The 15,348-nt window shown below is 63.4% G+C and overlaps 2 protein-coding genes across 21 annotated transcripts in view; one reads left to right on the forward strand and one right to left on the reverse strand.

Moving 5' to 3' along the window:
• Positions 1 to 261: 261 nt before the first annotated feature.
• AMN (amnion associated transmembrane protein) lies at positions 262 to 13,234 on the forward strand. 2 transcript variants are annotated; one of them, XM_078335807.1, is made up of 12 exons: positions 262 to 347; positions 3,088 to 3,206; positions 3,302 to 3,346; positions 7,570 to 7,657; positions 7,870 to 8,087; positions 8,218 to 8,355; positions 8,493 to 8,601; positions 8,723 to 8,805; positions 8,972 to 9,134; positions 9,214 to 9,376; positions 9,458 to 9,545; positions 9,628 to 9,908. In XM_078335807.1, exons 1-12 carry the CDS (start codon positions 305 to 307, stop codon positions 9,730 to 9,732), a joined length of 1,362 nt encoding a protein of 453 aa, XP_078191933.1. In that variant the 5' UTR covers positions 262 to 304; the 3' UTR covers positions 9,733 to 9,908. The 2 variants fall into 2 exon arrangements, with proteins under 2 accessions (XP_078191933.1, XP_078191932.1); XM_078335806.1 differs by lacking the exons at positions 262 to 347; positions 9,628 to 9,908 and adding an exon at positions 13,019 to 13,234 and having other exon boundaries at positions 3,121 to 3,206.
• Positions 13,200 to 15,348, reverse strand: part of CDC42BPB (CDC42 binding protein kinase beta) — a 116,273-nt gene continuing 114,124 nt past the window's right edge. For all 19 annotated transcript variants that reach the window (XR_013521612.1, XR_013521608.1, XR_013521610.1 and 16 more), the window contains one exon: positions 13,200 to 14,621. Coding sequence is in view for 12 of the 19 variants with exons in the window: in XM_054240386.2 (XP_054096361.1) it covers positions 14,490 to 14,621 (132 nt within the window). In the remaining 7 variants the exon portion in view is untranslated. The remainder of the gene's footprint in view (positions 14,622 to 15,348) is intronic.

Raw genomic sequence — 15,348 nt, forward strand, 5'->3', positions numbered from 1 at the left:
CAGGACAGAGAAAGGGGTGAATTCAAAGGTTGTCCCGCTCCCATCAAGACACTCGTTTTACAGGGTAGGTCAGTCCCCACAAGCGCTTCTTCCTTGCTCTTCTTCCTGGGAACCTAAGGTGTTCAGGCCCTGCAGGGGCAGGTAAGGAGATGCCGAGAAGGTGCCTCCAAGGCGCCTGAAGAGTCGGCCCTGGGCGGGTCTGGAGGTAAATGTGTAACGGACCCCTGTGCCCCCACCCTACCTGCCTGGTCACGCGGGCCCAGTGGGGCAAAGTCTCCTGGTCGGGCAGGGAGCAGAGGAAGAGATGGGCGCCCTGGGCTGGGTCCTGCTGTGGCTGAAGCTCTGCGGTGAGTTGGGGTCACGCCGTGGGGGCCAGGACCGCAGCGGGTCTGTCAGGACCAAGGGCCGAGGTCCTTCTAGGTCTGGAGGGTAAAGATCTTCCGAGGGGTGGGCAGTGAGGGCTTGGGTGGAGGGCGTGAAACTCGGCCTGGCTTCCCTCATCGGGCGCGGGCGCCGTCCGGGAGAGCGCGGCGAGTGCATCCGGCGGTGCGGGAGAGGAGGGGGTTCGGGAGAGGAGGGGGTGCGGGAGAGGAGGGGGTCCGGGAGAGGAGGGGGTGTGGGAGAGGAGGGGGTGTGGGAGAGGAGGGGGTCCGGGAGAGGAGGGGGTGTGGGAGAGGAGGGGGTCCGGGAGAGGAGGGGGTCCGGGAGAGGAGGGGGTGTGGGAGAGGAGGGGGTGTGGGAGAGGAGGGGGTCCGGGAGAGGAGGGGGTGTGGGAGAGGAGGGGGTCCGGGAGAGGAGGGGGTGTGGGAGAGGAGGGGGTGTGGGAGAGGAGAGGGTCCGGGAGAGGAGGGGGTCCGGGAGAGGAGGGGGTGTGGGAGAGGAGGGGGTGTGGGAGAGGAGGGGGTCCGGGAGAGGAGGGGGTGTGGGAGAGGAGGGGGTCCGGGAGAGGAGGGGGTGTGGGAGAGGAGGGGGTGTGGGAGAGGAGGGGGTCCGGGAGAGGAGGGGGTGTGGGAGAGGAGGGGGTGTGGGAGAGGAGGGGGTCCGGGAGAGGAGGGGGTCCGGGAGAGGAGGGGGTCCGGGAGAGGAGGGGGTCCGGGAGAGGAGGGGGTCCGGGAGAGGAGGGGGTCCGGGAGAGGAGGGGGTGTGGGAGAGGAGGGGGTGTGGGAGAGGAGGGGGTGTGGGAGAGGAGGGGGTCCGGGAGAGGAGGGGGTGTGGGAGAGGAGGGGGTGTGGGAGAGGAGGGGGTCCGGGAGAGGAGGGGGTCCGGGAGAGGAGGGGGTGTGGGAGAGGAGGGGGTCCGGGAGAGGAGGGGGTCCGGGAGAGGAGGGGGTCCGGGAGAGGAGGGGGTGTGGGAGAGGAGGGGGTGTGGGAGAGGAGGGGGTCCGGGAGAGGAGGGGGTCCGGGAGAGGAGGGGGTGTGGGAGAGGAGGGGGTCCGGGAGAGGAGGGGGTCCGGGAGAGGAGGGGGTGTGGGAGAGGAGGGGGTCCGGGAGAGGAGGGGGTCCGGGAGAGGAGGGGGTCCGGGAGAGGAGGGGGTCCGGGAGAGGAGGGGGTGTGGGAGAGGAGGGGGTGTGGGAGAGGAGGGGGTCCGGGAGAGGAGGGGGTCCGGGAGAGGAGGGGGTGTGGGAGAGGAGGGGGTCCGGGAGAGGAGGGGGTCCGGGAGAGGAGGGGGTGTGGGAGAGGAGGGGGTCCGGGAGAGGAGGGGGTCCGGGAGAGGAGGGGGTCCGGGAGAGGAGGGGGTCCGGGAGAGGAGGAGGTTCGGGAGAGGAGGGGGTGTGGGAGAGGAGGGGGTGTGGGAGAGGAGGGGGTCCGGGAGAGGAGGGGGGTCGGGAGAGGAGGGGGTCCGGGAGAGGAGGGGGTCCAGGAGAGAAGGGGGTCCGGGAGAGGAGGGGGTGTGGGAGAGGAGGGGGTCCGGGAGAGGAGGAGGTTCGGGAGAGGAGGGGGTGTGGGAGAGGAGGGGGTGTGGGAGAGGAGGGGGTCCGGGAGAGGAGGGGGGTCGGGAGAGGAGGGGGTCCGGGAGAGGAGGGGGTCCAGGAGAGAAGGGGGTCCGGGAGAGGAGGGGGTCCGGGAGAGGAGGGGGTGTGGGAGAGGAGGGGGTCCGGGAGAGGAGGGGGTCCGGGAGAGGAGGGGGTCCGGGAGAGGAGGGGGTCCGGGAGAGGAGGAGGTTCGGGAGAGGAGGGGGTGTGGGAGAGGAGGGGGTGTGGGAGAGGAGGGGGTCCGGGAGAGGAGGGGGGTCGGGAGAGGAGGGGGTCCGGGAGAGGAGGGGGTCCAGGAGAGAAGGGGGTCCGGGAGTCTCCCCCAGCCTCGGCCTCCGGAGGCTCCTGCCCTCCCGGCTTTTCCGTCTGCGAAAGGGGCGCGGTCCCCAGACCCTGCCGGGAGCAGCGAATGTGCCTGTCGGAGTCTGCGGAGCTGGGCAGCCGGTTTCCCGGTCCCCGAGGGAGCACTGAGCCCTCCCCCCCCCTTAACACCAGGCAGGCGCTTGTCTCTGGCGCCCACTTCCAACGCTGGAAAAAAATCAGTCCATTCCCTGTCCCTCTTCCCTGGACCCCCGGGGCTCCCTCAGGACGGCCCCACCCACCCCGTTCACTGCGGGCCTCACCTGGTCCTGCCGCCCCCAGCCCCTTCTCACTTCTCATGCCCGGAGGCGCTTTCTGTCGCAGCTCTTCCCGGCCCAGGTAGGACTCCTCCAGGAAGCCTTCCTGATTCCAAGACCGAGGAAGAGGTCTGCGCTGCCCCATCCTCCTCCATGCCCCGGTTGTCACTGTCCTGGACAACCCTGTCCTCTGCTCCAGCGCCAGGCAAACGGGGGGCAGAGCGGGGAGGCGATCTAGGCAGGCGTCCTGTAGGGCACGGCTGAGCGGGCTCTGCAGATACAATAGAAGTCCGTCGGAGAGTGCCTGGCGGGGCGCCCACGGTCTGGCCTGACGCCGGGAGGGACCAGGGCCTGGGTCTGGACCGCGGGGGAAGGAGCTCCTATGCGTCCGGACCGGGTGACCCGCGTGGACCCCCGCACCTCTCTGGGTGGGTGGCTTTCCCTGAGGAGGGGGCGTCCCGGCGAGAACTGCGGGCACTCAGTCGCCTCCTCCCCAGCACTGACCCAGGCGGCCTCCAAACTCTGGGTCCCCAACACCGACTTCGAGGTCGCAGCCAACTGGAGCCAGAACCGGACCCCGTGCGAGGGCGGCGCCGTCGAGTTCCCAGCGGACAAGGTGCCTGGGAGCCCCGGCAGGGTCGGTGACGGGCCTGGACCCTCGGCCCGGGTGGGGCCGCTCCCCGCTCGGCTGAACGCAGCTTTTTCCTGCAGATGCTGTCAGTCCTGGTGCGAGAAAGTCACGCCGTCTCAGACTTGGTAAGGCGGGGCTGTGGCGGCCACTGGGCGGGGGCTTCTAAACCGCCGAGTCTCCGCTCTGTGCCTCGAGGGCCGCCCCCACCGGCATGGAGGCTCTCCTGGCCTCCGCCTTTGGCCTCTGGAGAATATTCTAGGAGGCGGGGGATGGGGGGGATCCTAGGGGAGCTTTGGTCCCATGGTCCCAGACAGGCTGTGTTCTTGGAGGGGTGGGAGGCGCCCCTGTCCCCAGGGCCCTTCTGGTGCCCAGCCATAGGTGGTCTTCGCGGGAATCGCCCGCTCCATGCCCTTCCCCGAAAGCCTTGCCATGTCCTGGTGCCTAAAGCTCTACTTTTAGAACACTAGGGCAGGGGTCCCCGACGTCTGCCTACCCACTCTCCGGGTCCCTGGCTGCTTTGGAAGCGGCGCCCAGCAGGAGGTGTCCTGCCTGCCTCTGCCTCCCTTCAGATCAGATCAGATTCCCCTTGAGTCCCCTATTGTCACTGCGCCTTCGAGGGACCTGGGTGGGTGTGCACTCCTTATGAGAATCCAAAGGACAGTCCTTGGAAGAACTGTCTCTCACAAAACTGGCCCCGGGTGCCAAAAAGGTTGGGGACTGCTGCCCTAGGGGAGCTTTTTCTCCAACTGCTTCACACTACCCTCCCAGAGAATGGTGGGCACTGCGAGGAAAGCAGGTTCCAGCAGCAGGTAAGTTTGGGAAATGCCGCAGCCGCACTCGCCTGGGGCTTCATCACCTATTAAACGCTCTGATGAGGCCCTAAAAGAAGAGGCGGATTTCCGTGTTTAAAGTGGGTTTCAGGAGCTACAGGCCAGATGCAGCCCCCATACCTTGGAGCAAGGAACAGTTTTTACACTTTGCAACCGTTTCAGAAAAAAGAACAATCTTTTGTGGCACTTGAAAAGTATATGACATTCACACCAAAGACAGTAAATACAGCTTCCCTGGCACACAGCCCACCCTCTCGGTCCAGTGTCCTTGGTGGCTGAAGTCCGGTCGCAGCAGCAGGCACCAGGTTCCGGGGTGACCCTGGGGCCCACAGGCCAAGCCCCTGAGCAAAAGCTTCCTCCCAGCACCTTCCCAGCCACTCCCGGGCTTCGACCTCAGCCTGTCACCTGCACATCTGCCAGCTCAGTCACTCCTGAGTGAGGGTCACTGGTGCTGGGTCTGGATGTGGGGTCCAGGCCTGGGGGGTTGCCCTGCGTGTGCAGGTGGGGGTATGCGGGGTCAGGGACCCTGGGCCCCATTTTCACCCCAGGGCCACTCGGGTCATTCCTTCAGGTTTTCCAAAGCCACCTTAACCTGAAAGCCACTAGGTGCTGGGCAGGGTTGGGGGTGGGCGTGGCAGTGCGAGGGGTGGAGGCCCTGACACCCCCACACCCACCGCAAGATGGCAACGCTCCCGCCCAGGGAAAGGGAGGAGGGCAGGGAGAGGGAGGCAGCTGTACCTTGCGGCCCTGCCCCCAGAGCCCATGCATAACCTTGGCAACCAGGCAGCCGGAGTGAGGGAACCCAGAGGCAGAAGAGTCAGGCTGGGGTAGGGGTTCCAGGGCCGGGATTTCCCCCCAACTCCCCTCCCCTGCCGGCCTCCTTACTTTGGAAGCGCTTGGGCTCTGAAAGGAGGCAACACTCCCATTTGTTCGCTCATCCATTCAATCGCTCATCCACTGATCATCCATTGCCCCGTGGGAACAGCCCAAGGGCAGGGGTCCCAGCCTGCAGAGGCAAAATTCACCCAGAGCTGCCAGAGCACCCCCATCCCCTACACAGGTCGGCTTGGTTCCCTTCCACACCTCTGGCTCCCAGCATGGTCCCTCTGCCTAGAGGTGCCCAAGTCCACGCACATCAGCGCTTCACTTTGTGATTTTCTGGTTGGGAGTGACCCTCCCTGCAATTTTCCTTTTCCTTGCTCCCTCCTTCCATGTCTCCCCTGTGTCTGCTTTCTTGTTGGGGGGTCTCCTGTCTTCCCCCCATCCCCCAGCCTTGGCTGGAGGCTCTGCGAGTCTGGGCTCACCGTGGACCTGCTGGCAGTGTCCTGTGCCCGCAGAAACCCTCACTGTAATTGCCCTAATGCAAACCCCCTCACCTTAGAACTGTGTTTTTGGTGTTTGCTGTGAGAATCCTTTCTGCTCGTCAGTCACGAGGGTCATCTGCTGTGTAACCGCACGTGCTCCAGCAAGTGGGCCTGCTCTGTCTCTCTCCTTAGAATGAGCCTGGCTCCCGGCACTGCCGGAATCCTCCGTGCGCCTGGGTGTTGTGGGTCTCAGCCCTGTCTTCAAGTCCACAGGCCGCACTGCCCACCCTACACTGTCCACACTGTGGCTCCGCAGGATGGCTTCACATCCATCGGTGCCACTTGCCCCCTTCACTCCTGCTCCAAGGTTCTTTGTGCATCTGATTGTCAGAGATAAATTGTAGGATAGGTTTGCCAGGTACCAACTGTCACCACCACCACCTCAGAAACCCTGGAATTTTTTTTTTTTTTTTTTTTTGACACAGTCTTGCTCTGTCGCCCAGGCTGGAGTGCAGTGTCATGATCTCGGCTCACTGCAACCTCCACCTTCCGGGTTCAACCAATTCTCCTGCCTCAGCCTCCCGAGTAGCTGGGATGATAGAATTTAGACTGGGAGAAATAATATATAACTGCTTCATGCTGTCAAGCCATCCACTCAAGAGCATGGACGGCCTCGCCAAGCCTTTCAGATCGTCTCTGTTCTCTTTCGAGTCTTACCATGTTCCCTGTAGAGGTCTTGTATTGGTTAATTCCTCAATACTTTGTAAGCTTGGTTTTTTGAGACAGGGTCTCACTCTGTTGCCCAGGCACCAGCACGGCTCACTGCAGCCTTGACCTCCCTGGGCTCAAACAATCCTCCCACCTCAGCCTCCCGAGTAGCTGGGACTACAGGCTTGCGCCACCACACCCGGCTAATTTTTGTATTTTTTGTAGAGATGGGGTCTCACCACTCCTGGGCTCGTGATATGCCCGCCTTGGCCTCCCAAAGTGCTGGGATTACAGGTGTGAGCCCGGCCTTAAGTTCGGTTTCCATTATGAACGGTGCCCTATATTTAAAAATTATATTCTTTTTATTTTTACATTTTTTTCTAGAGATGGAGTCTCACTACATTCCTCACCAGGCGGGTCTCGAACCCCTGACTTAACCTACTGTGCCCATCTGCTCAATTATGATTTTCACGTTTATATTTTTCCCTTCCTTCTTTAAAAAAACGTGTTCTTGGCCATGCTTCCTCCTGGGAACCCCTCCCTGTTCCTGAGGTGCTTCGTACTGTGACACATTCTGCCCCCTGGGCTCCGCCTGTGCACCCATGGGTGGAGTTGGCTTGCTGGCCGTGCCACACCCTCAGGAGTGCCCGGAACGCCGCTTGGGTGTTGCCCTCTTGATCAGCTGCAGGGCTCCTGGAAAAGCCGAAGAGTGGGCCCTGGCCCGGGTGGGGGGTGAGGTTGGGGGGGCACGCCCTGCTGTGCTGAGCCCCTCATAACCCGGCACCAAGGGTTGCCCTGGCCCAGGGCTCACCCTCAGCCCCTGAAGCAAGAAGGCAGGAGGCCGAAGTCCTGGCGCTGGGAGGAGAGGAAGAGTGGAGGGGCGGGTGGTCAGACCCCCATATTTCTGCTGACACCCCAGGCCTGGGCTATGGCCTCACTTATGTGGTGAGGGAGCTGATGCCGAGCCCAGGCCTAGGAAACAGCAGGGGCAACTCCACCGCCCGCGAGCCCCCGACTCCTCCTGCACCCCGGTTGCAGCCCCTCCCTTCCTCCCTCACACCCAGAGCTCGGCCTCAGGCTCCCCAGGGGCCGGACAACGTTTGAAACTAGTTCCTGGAACCCGGGAGCCCTTGGCTTGTGCACGTTCTCAGAGGGGATGCGGGAGGGGACAGGCCCTGGCAAGAGTCCTCCCTGCCGGACTCCCCACGGCTCCCTCCAGATTCCAGGCTCGGGCTCTGTCCCTGGCCTGGGTGACTTCCAGCTCAGGGACAGGACACTGGGCCGTGCCCGCTCGGGGCTTTGCACACACGGCCCCACCTTTCCCAGGCCAGATTCTCCTCTCCTCCTCTGCCAGCCTCAGCCAGTCCGAGGACCCCGGGCCTGAGCTCCCCCGGGTCCCCTCCGCGGACTAGGTCTAGCTTCTCGTCTCAGGGCATTGGGGGCGGGGTGGGCCCGGAACAGGCCGGGTCTCCCGCGTGGCGCCGCCTCAGCCCGTGCCTCTTGCAGCTCCTGCCCCTGGATGGGGAACTCGTCCTGGCTTCGGGAGCCGGATTCGGCATCTCAGACGCGGGCTCGCACCGGGACTGTGGCGCCGGTGAGGCAGTAGGGCCATGGCGGGGCTCTGGGAGGGGTGAGCGGGGGCGGGACCGGAGGGGGCGGGGTCGGGGGCGGAGAGAAGGCGTGTCCGGGGGCGGGGCTTGGGGAGGGGCGGGAGTGTCCCGAGGGGGAGCTTGGGAGCTCGTGCTCAGGGGCGTGGCGTAGCGCGGGGCGTGGCTCCCTGGAGCTCAGGGATGCGCCCGGGCTCAGGCGACCCTGCGGTCTTCCGCGACCCTGACCGCTTCTCCTGGTATGACCCGCACCTGTGGCGCTCCGGGGACGAGGCACCTGGCCTCTTCTCCGTGGACGCCGAGCGCGTGCCCTGCCGCCACGACGACGTCGTCTTTCCGCCCAGTGCCTCCTTCCGCGTGGGGCTCGGCCCTGGCGCTAGCCCCGTGCGGGTCCGCAGCATCTCGGCGCTGGGCCGGGTGAGTACGGCGGGGAGGGAGGCTCGGGTCCCCTGTCCCGCCCCTCCCCGGCTGCACACGTGGGTGAAATGAGCTCTCCGGTGATGTCTCCTCCTCGGGCTGGCTCCGGTGGGGACCCGGCTTCCCGCAGACGTTCACGAGCGACGAGCACCTGGCTGCTTTCCTGGCGTCCCGCGCGGGCCGCCTGCGCTTCCACGGGCCGGGCGTGCTGAGCGTGGGCCCCGAGGACTGCGCCGACCCGTCGGGCTGCGTCTGCGGCAACGCGGAGGTGAGCGCCGCCGCAGTGGAGTTTCGGGGCCGCGCGGGGGTCGGGACTGTGCCCGGGACCCCCGCGGTCTCTGGCCCACTCACCTCTCGGACGCCTCGCCCTGGCCCTCCGCGCTGAACCACCGCCCCTCGCCCCAGGCGCAGCCGTGGATCTGCGCGGCTCTGCTCCAGCCGCTGGGCGGCCGCTGCCCCCAGGCCGACTGCCACGGCGCCCTCCGGCCCCAGGGCCAGTGCTGCGACCTCTGCGGTGAGCGTGCCGCCCGGGCCCTGCTTGCTGGGACCGCTTAGAGGACCAGGCTCGGCCCCTGCCAGTTTCCTGCCGGGTCCGGATCCACAGCGCTGACCCCTGCCCTCCCGCCCCGCCCCAGGAGCAGTCGTGTTGCTGACCCACGGCCCCACGTTTGACCTGGAGCGGTACCGGGCGCGGGTACTCGGCACCTTCCTGGGCCTGGTAATGGGGCCGCGCGGGCAGCTGAGGGGCGTCCCCAGCCCTACCGCTTCCTCCAGGACTCCCCTTCTGCAGGGGCCCCTGCGGCCGCCCACCTGCCCTCCATCCGCCTCTGCCCTCAGCGTCCCCATAAGGCTCCGGGTCAAGCCAACCCCGTCCCCCTCCCCAGCCTCAGTACCAGGGGCTGCAGGTGGCCGTGTCCAAGGTGCCACGCTCGCCCCGGCTCCGCGAGGCCGACACGGAAATCCAGGTGGTGATGGCAGAAGTGGGGCCCGAGACGGGCAGCGCGGGGAGGCTGGCCCGGGCCCTCCTGGCTGACGTTGCCGAGCATGGTAACCGCGCCCACCCCGTCCCGCCGCTCCCCGTCGCGCCTTCGTCGCGGGGGTGACGGAGCCAACCCCTCCATCGCAGGCGAGGCCCTCGGCGTCCTGGCGGTGACCATGCGGGAGTCGGGCGCGCACGTCGGTGTCGGCTCCGCGGCTGGACTGGCGGGCGGCGTGGCGGCCTCGCTGCTGCTGGCGCTGCTGGTGCTGCTGGTGGCGCTGCCGCTGCTGCGCCGGGCAGGGAGGCTCAGGTACGCGGGGCGAGGACGGGGTCGGGGTGGGGCTGGGGGCTGCCCCGAGGGGCTCACGCCGCGTCCCCGATACGCCCTCAGGTGGAGGAGGCGCGAGGAGGAGGTCTCGGCCGGGGCGCCCCTGGGCTTCCACAACCCAGTGTTCGACGTGGCGGCTTCCAAGGAGTTGGTGAGGGGGTGGGAAGGGAGACCAGGGCCTCCTCAGGCCGGGACTCTGCGCCCGACGCCTTCTTGACCCTGTCACCCCGCAGCCGGGGCCGCGGCCGCTCAGCGGGGCTTCGAAGGCGGCCACAGGCAGCACCAGCCACAGTTACTTTGTCAACCCTCTGTTCGCCGGGGCTGAGGCTGAGGCCTGAGCTGCTGCGTCACCGTCAACCTGGGAGCTCCCCACCCCCTTTGGCCCCAGAACCTCCGCCATCCCGGTCGACCTGGGGGCTACCCCTCGTCCAGCCCCTAGACCTCCCCTACCCCGCCCCCCGCAGGGGCCAAGGACAGGGAGCCCTTGTATAATAAAGGTGTTTCCTGTACCTTCTGGGGCGGCCAGAGGCTGGGGTCTGTGAAGTTGAACCCAGAACTAAGGGGGGGGCTTTCCCCCCGCTTCCGTTGTGGGTGGTGAAAAGCTTGAGGACAGAGGGTTGGGAGAGAGACAAGGGGTGGAGGGAGCCAAAGGCGGTGCCTGGAGGGGGCAGAAAAGGGGCAGAAAAGCATCCCTCCTGGCATTAACCTGCTGGGACTGGGAGGGGCCTGGTCCCCAGGTGGACACAGATGGCCTTGGGGCTATGCTGCATAGCTACCTCGCAGCCAGACTTTGGCAGTCCCTGCAAGGCAAGGCCATGCTCTCCCTTTCGGGGTGGCTCTGACATGGTGGGGTCGGTGCCAGCACTGAGCAGCAGGGGTTAGGACCCAGCTGGCTCTTCCCTGCGTCACGCGGCGAAGGCAGATCAGACAAGTGTGCACCCCTGCACTCAGACAAGCATGCACCCCTGCAATCACACCAAGCGTGCACCCCTGCACTCACACAGGCAAGCGTGCACCTCTGCACTCACAGACAAGTGTGCATCCCTGCACTCAGACAAGCAAGCATGCACCCCTGCAGACAAGTGTGCACCCCTGCACTCAAGCATGCATCCCTGCAATCACACCAAGCGTGCACCCCTACACTCACAAGCGTGCACCCCTGCACTCAGACAAGCAAGCATGCACCCCTGCACTCAAGCATGCACCCCTGCAATCACACCAAGCGTGCACCCCTGCACTCAAGCAAGCGTGCACCCCTGCACTCAAGCATGCACCCCTGCAATCACACCAAGCGTGCACCCCTGCACTCAGACAAGCAAGCGTGCACCCCTGCACTCACAAGCAAGCGTGTACCGCTGTACTCAGACAAGCAAGCGTGTACCCCTGCACTCACAAGCAAGCGTGTACCCCTGCACTCAAGCGTGTACCCCTGCACTGACAAGCAAGCGTGCACCCCTGCACTCACAAGCATGTACCCCTGCACTCAGACAAGTGTGCACCCCTGCACTCAGACAAGTGTGCACCCCTGCACTCACAAGCGTGCACCCCTGCACTCACAAGCAAGCGTGTACCCCTGCACTCACAAGCAAGCACTCAGACAAGCAAGCGTGCACCCCTGCACTCAGACAAGCAAGTGTGCAACCCTGCACTCACAAGCGTGAATCCCTCAGACAAGCATGCACCCCTGCACTCAGACAAGCGTGAACCCCTGCACTCAAGCGTGCACCCCTACACTCGCGTGTACCCCTGCACTAAGCAAGCATGCACCCCTGCACTCACAAGCGTGAACCCCTGCACTCAGACAAGCGTGCACCCCTGCACTCAGACAAGCGTGAACCCCTGCACTCAAGCGTGCACCGCTACTCACAAGCGTGCACCCCTGCACTGAGACAAGCGTGCACCCTACATTCAGACAAGCAAGCGCGACCCTGCACTCAGACAAGCAAGTGTGCAACCCTGCACTCACAAGCGTGAACCCGACTCAGACAAGCGTGAACCCCTGCACTCAAGCAAGCGTGCACCCCTACACTCGCGTGTACCCCTGCACTCATAAGCAAGCGTGCACCCCGCACTCAGACAAGCGTGCACCCCTGCACTCAGACAAGTGTGAACCCCTGCACTCAAGCAAGCGTGCACCCCTACTCACAAGCGTGCACCCCTGCACTGAGACAAGCGTGCACCCTACATTCAGACAAGCGCGACCCTGCACTCAGACAAGCGTGTACCCCTGCACTCGCAAGCATGCATCCCTACTCACAAGCAAGCGTGCACCCCTACACTCACATACAAGCAAACGTGCACCCCTACACTCACAGACAAGCGTCCGACCCCGTGTGTGCAACCTAAACTGTGGCACAGACAGCACTTCAGCATCTAGGCTGAAGATGTCACCAGCACCACCAGTCATAGCCTGATCCCCACTTAGAATCTTCTGCCGAGGGGCACAGCTCAGTCGCCACACCAGGACATGTCCTGTAACCCAGATCAGGGCACTGTGCTTCAGGGTGTGTCTGTGTTGTGGTTGGAACGTGCCACTCTTGGTGCTGTGCCCCGTCATGTCGAGTGACCGCCACAGTTGACGCCTGGGCTCCAATGGCTACCATTTGAGTTTTAAAAGTGGCTGATACCCCCACAAGCACGTCAAAGGCACATTTTGAGTGTCAGGTGCAAGTTGGGGAGCAAACCTGAGCTGACCTGGCACCACCTGCTGCCCGCTGCTCAGTTCACTCATAGATGAGACTGTGCCAGCAGAGACCCTCCCACACTGGGCGTGGGCTGTGGGAGGAGATGCTTTGGGGGACCCGTCCCTGGCGTGGGCTGTGGGAGGAGATGCTCTGGGGGACCCGCCCATGGTGTGGGCTGTGGGAGATGCTCTGGGGTACCCGCCCGTGGTGTGGGCTGTGGGAGGAGATTCTCCGTGGGACCCGCCCCGGGTGTGGGCTGCGAGGAGATTCTCCGTGGGACCCGCCCCGGGTGTGGGCTGCGAGGAGATTCTCCGTGGGACCCGCCCCGGGTGTGGGCTGCGAGGAGATTCTCCGTGGGACCCGCCCCGGGTGTGGGCTGTGAGGAGATTCTCCGTGGGACCCGCCCCGGGTGTGGGCTGCGAGGAGATTCTCCGTGGGACCCGCCCCGGGTGTGGGCTGCGAGGAGATTCTCCGTGGGACCCGCCCCGGGTGTGGGCTGCGAGGAGATTCTCCGTGGGACCCGCCCCGGGTGTGGGCTGCGAGGAGATTCTCCGTGGGACCCGCCCCGGGTGTGGGCTGTGAGGAGATGCTCTGGGCTTCCCAGGGGAGCTGCTTGTTGCAGCAGCTGCCGAGGCGGTGTTGCCTGGCCCAGAGCTGCAGGATCTTGTGCACCCCTGCTGGGTGCTGGTCAGTGGCAAATAGAAGGCAACTCCTTACATAACAACAACTTGGGAAAGTAACCCCGAGCCTCACCTCAACCAGGAATACCCTGGCCCAGGCCTCTCCGAGAGCTGTTGCCTCTGCCAGGGGCCTCTGGCCTGCCCCATCCTGTCCCTTGGGGCTGCTGCGGGGTTACCGTGTATGGTTGTGGACAGCCTCCTGGGGCCCTGGGCTGCCTGGCTCGAGCTCACAGGCACACTGCCCTCCTTTCACCCTTCAGTCCTGTCCCAGGATGCCCTGTTCAGGTTCAACACTCCAGTAGCAGGATTCCGTGACCTCCGAGTTACTGAGAACAGCTTCCACTGGCAAGGCCGCTCCTTCACTGCCTTTTGGAGCTCAGGCACTTCTGAGGCCCAGACGCACACAGGTGACATGTTATCACATCCAGACGGACTGCTGGGAACTTTAAAACTGCCGTCTTCTGCTTTATTGACAGGTAAATTGTTCAAAAATGTTCTCACGATTCAATAATTACAAAGACTCAGACTTACATTAAAAAAGTAAAAACCAGAACCCCCCTGCAGGTGCCCGTCCAGCAGAAGGCCCAGGAGGGCTGTGGGGTGGGCAGGGCTGGTGGAGCTGGGCCAGTCAGTGCCAACTTGGGGAAGAGCACATCCTGAACAGGCTTGCCAAGCAGCCGACCGGTGGGAGGACAGCGGAGGCCCGGCCCAAGCTGCGGAGAAGCTGTGTCTGCCGCAACAGTTAACCACAAGCCTCTGATGACACAGGGCCACAGAGCTGGTCACTCAACATCTGACACAAGGAAGGGTGAGGTGAAATACACGCGAAGGGCATCGCCGCGCAGTGGGCCAGGGCCAGTGTGCAGGAGTGTGTTGGGTGGGTCTACGTGATCATAAGGGCTACTAATCACCAGGGCTCCATGCAGGCAGGGGTGGGGATGGGGGGGGCAGGTGGGGTGTCCCAGTGGCTGCAGCGTGGCTCCCTGGGGCTCTGGCCCCCTCTCAGCCCAGCAGGCCGCAGGGCCTGCCTGCACCACGACACTTGCTGGTTTTATGACAGGAGGCAGAAGGCTTGGAAGCGAGTGGAAAGCAGAGAGCATAGCTGACTTCACAGTAGTAGATACTGGTGACACTTCATGGCTGTGACCCAGAATGAACTGGACGCACACAGGGTGTCAGGGTCCCAGGCCTCTGTCCATGACACTTCTGCGGCTGACTGTGCAATGACTACATGAATAAAAAGGCCACAAACTAGCCTCCACTCTCCTCTGTCTGCCAAATTCTAGTGACACTGGGATGCTAGACGACCTCTTACTATTCTCCTAAGGTCCTAGGGTTTCAGGAACTAGGGAAAGACTGGGTACTGAGGCTGTGTCCCCAGCTGTCTGCTTCCGAGGCAGCCGTATTATGACGGGTTTCTGCTGAGGAAGTGGCATTAGCAGGGCCCCACACGCCTTCTCGGGCTGTCAGGGGTGGGAGAGGGGTGTGTGGGGTCCTTCATGTGCAGACGGGACATGTTGCCTCACAGCTGTGCAGACGAACGGATCTGGTCTACTGCCACGAACAATGCGGCATAAAACTGATCAATATTATAATAAAGATTTGTCTTCATCTCCGTATCTACAAAGTGATTCTACATTTCCTTGGACAACACTGGCGGGCCCACTCAGTCTTGGCACTGACGCTGGAGGCCATCCCCAGCTCCCTGGGCCCTCTGGCGTGCTGGCGGCTTCAGGCGTCACAGGCTGGCTGCTCCAGGCCTTCCAGGGGGAGCTGGCTCCTGTGGGGGGAGTTAGGGCTCGGTGGACCGCTGGGGTTGGAGCTGTTCGATGGAGTTGAGTGTTTGGTGGAGTCCGAATCCGGCTGTGAACAGGAAGAGGGCAGGTGAGCACCTGCTGTCCTACCCTGGGAGGCAGCGCCCAACTGGACGCAAATATCTGCCCAGGGACAGCTGTGGCAACTGCTCTTCCCCTTTCGTGTCATTAGAACACACAAGCTTCTACACCAGTGATTCCTGGGGGCCTTCAGCTTGCTGGTGAGAGTCACAAATTGATGTCTCACCCCACTCAAAAATAATACAGGAATTATTACAAAAGACAGTAACTCTGTAGCGAAGAAACCAGATGAGGCGGGGCGCAGTGGCTCCCACCTGTAACCCCAGCACTTTGGGAGGCAAAGGTGGGTGGGTGGCACTCGAGGTCAGGAGTTAGGGACCAGCCTGGCCAACGCGGTGAAACTCCATCTCTACTAAAAATACAAAAATTAGCCGGGCGCAGTGGTGCACACCTGTAACCAAGTAGTCCACATTCACCAACATGAAGCACTAGGAATAGAAGGGAACTCCCTCAAATGATGAAACACTAACGATACTCAGTAGTGAGAGACAAAACTTCCCCCAAGATCAGCAACGAGACAAGGATGCCTGTTTTCACCACCACCACTCCACATGGCACTAGGTGTAGCCAGAGCAACCAGGGAAGAGAAAGAAAGAAAAAGGATTCCAGGTTAGAAAGAAAGTAAAACCATCTCTGTTTGCAGACGATGTGATTCTACACATAGAAAATCCTAAAGAAAAGAATCCAAAAAAAAA

Source organism: Callithrix jacchus, chromosome 8 (genome assembly GCF_049354715.1).
Source record: "Callithrix jacchus isolate 240 chromosome 8, calJac240_pri, whole genome shotgun sequence".
Classification (NCBI taxonomy): Eukaryota; Metazoa; Chordata; class Mammalia; order Primates; family Cebidae; genus Callithrix; species Callithrix jacchus.

Coding starts and splice junctions, on each gene's coding strand:
- AMN (XM_078335807.1), top strand. CDS start 305: ATGGGCGCCCTGGGCTGGGTCCTGCTGTGGCTGAAGCTCTGCG. Junction 7,658..7,869: donor GCACCGGGACTGTGGCGCCG/GTGAGGCAGTAG, acceptor GCCCGGGCTCAG/GCGACCCTGCGGTCTTCCGC. Junction 8,602..8,722: donor CCAGTGCTGCGACCTCTGCG/GTGAGCGTGCCG, acceptor GCCCCGCCCCAG/GAGCAGTCGTGTTGCTGACC.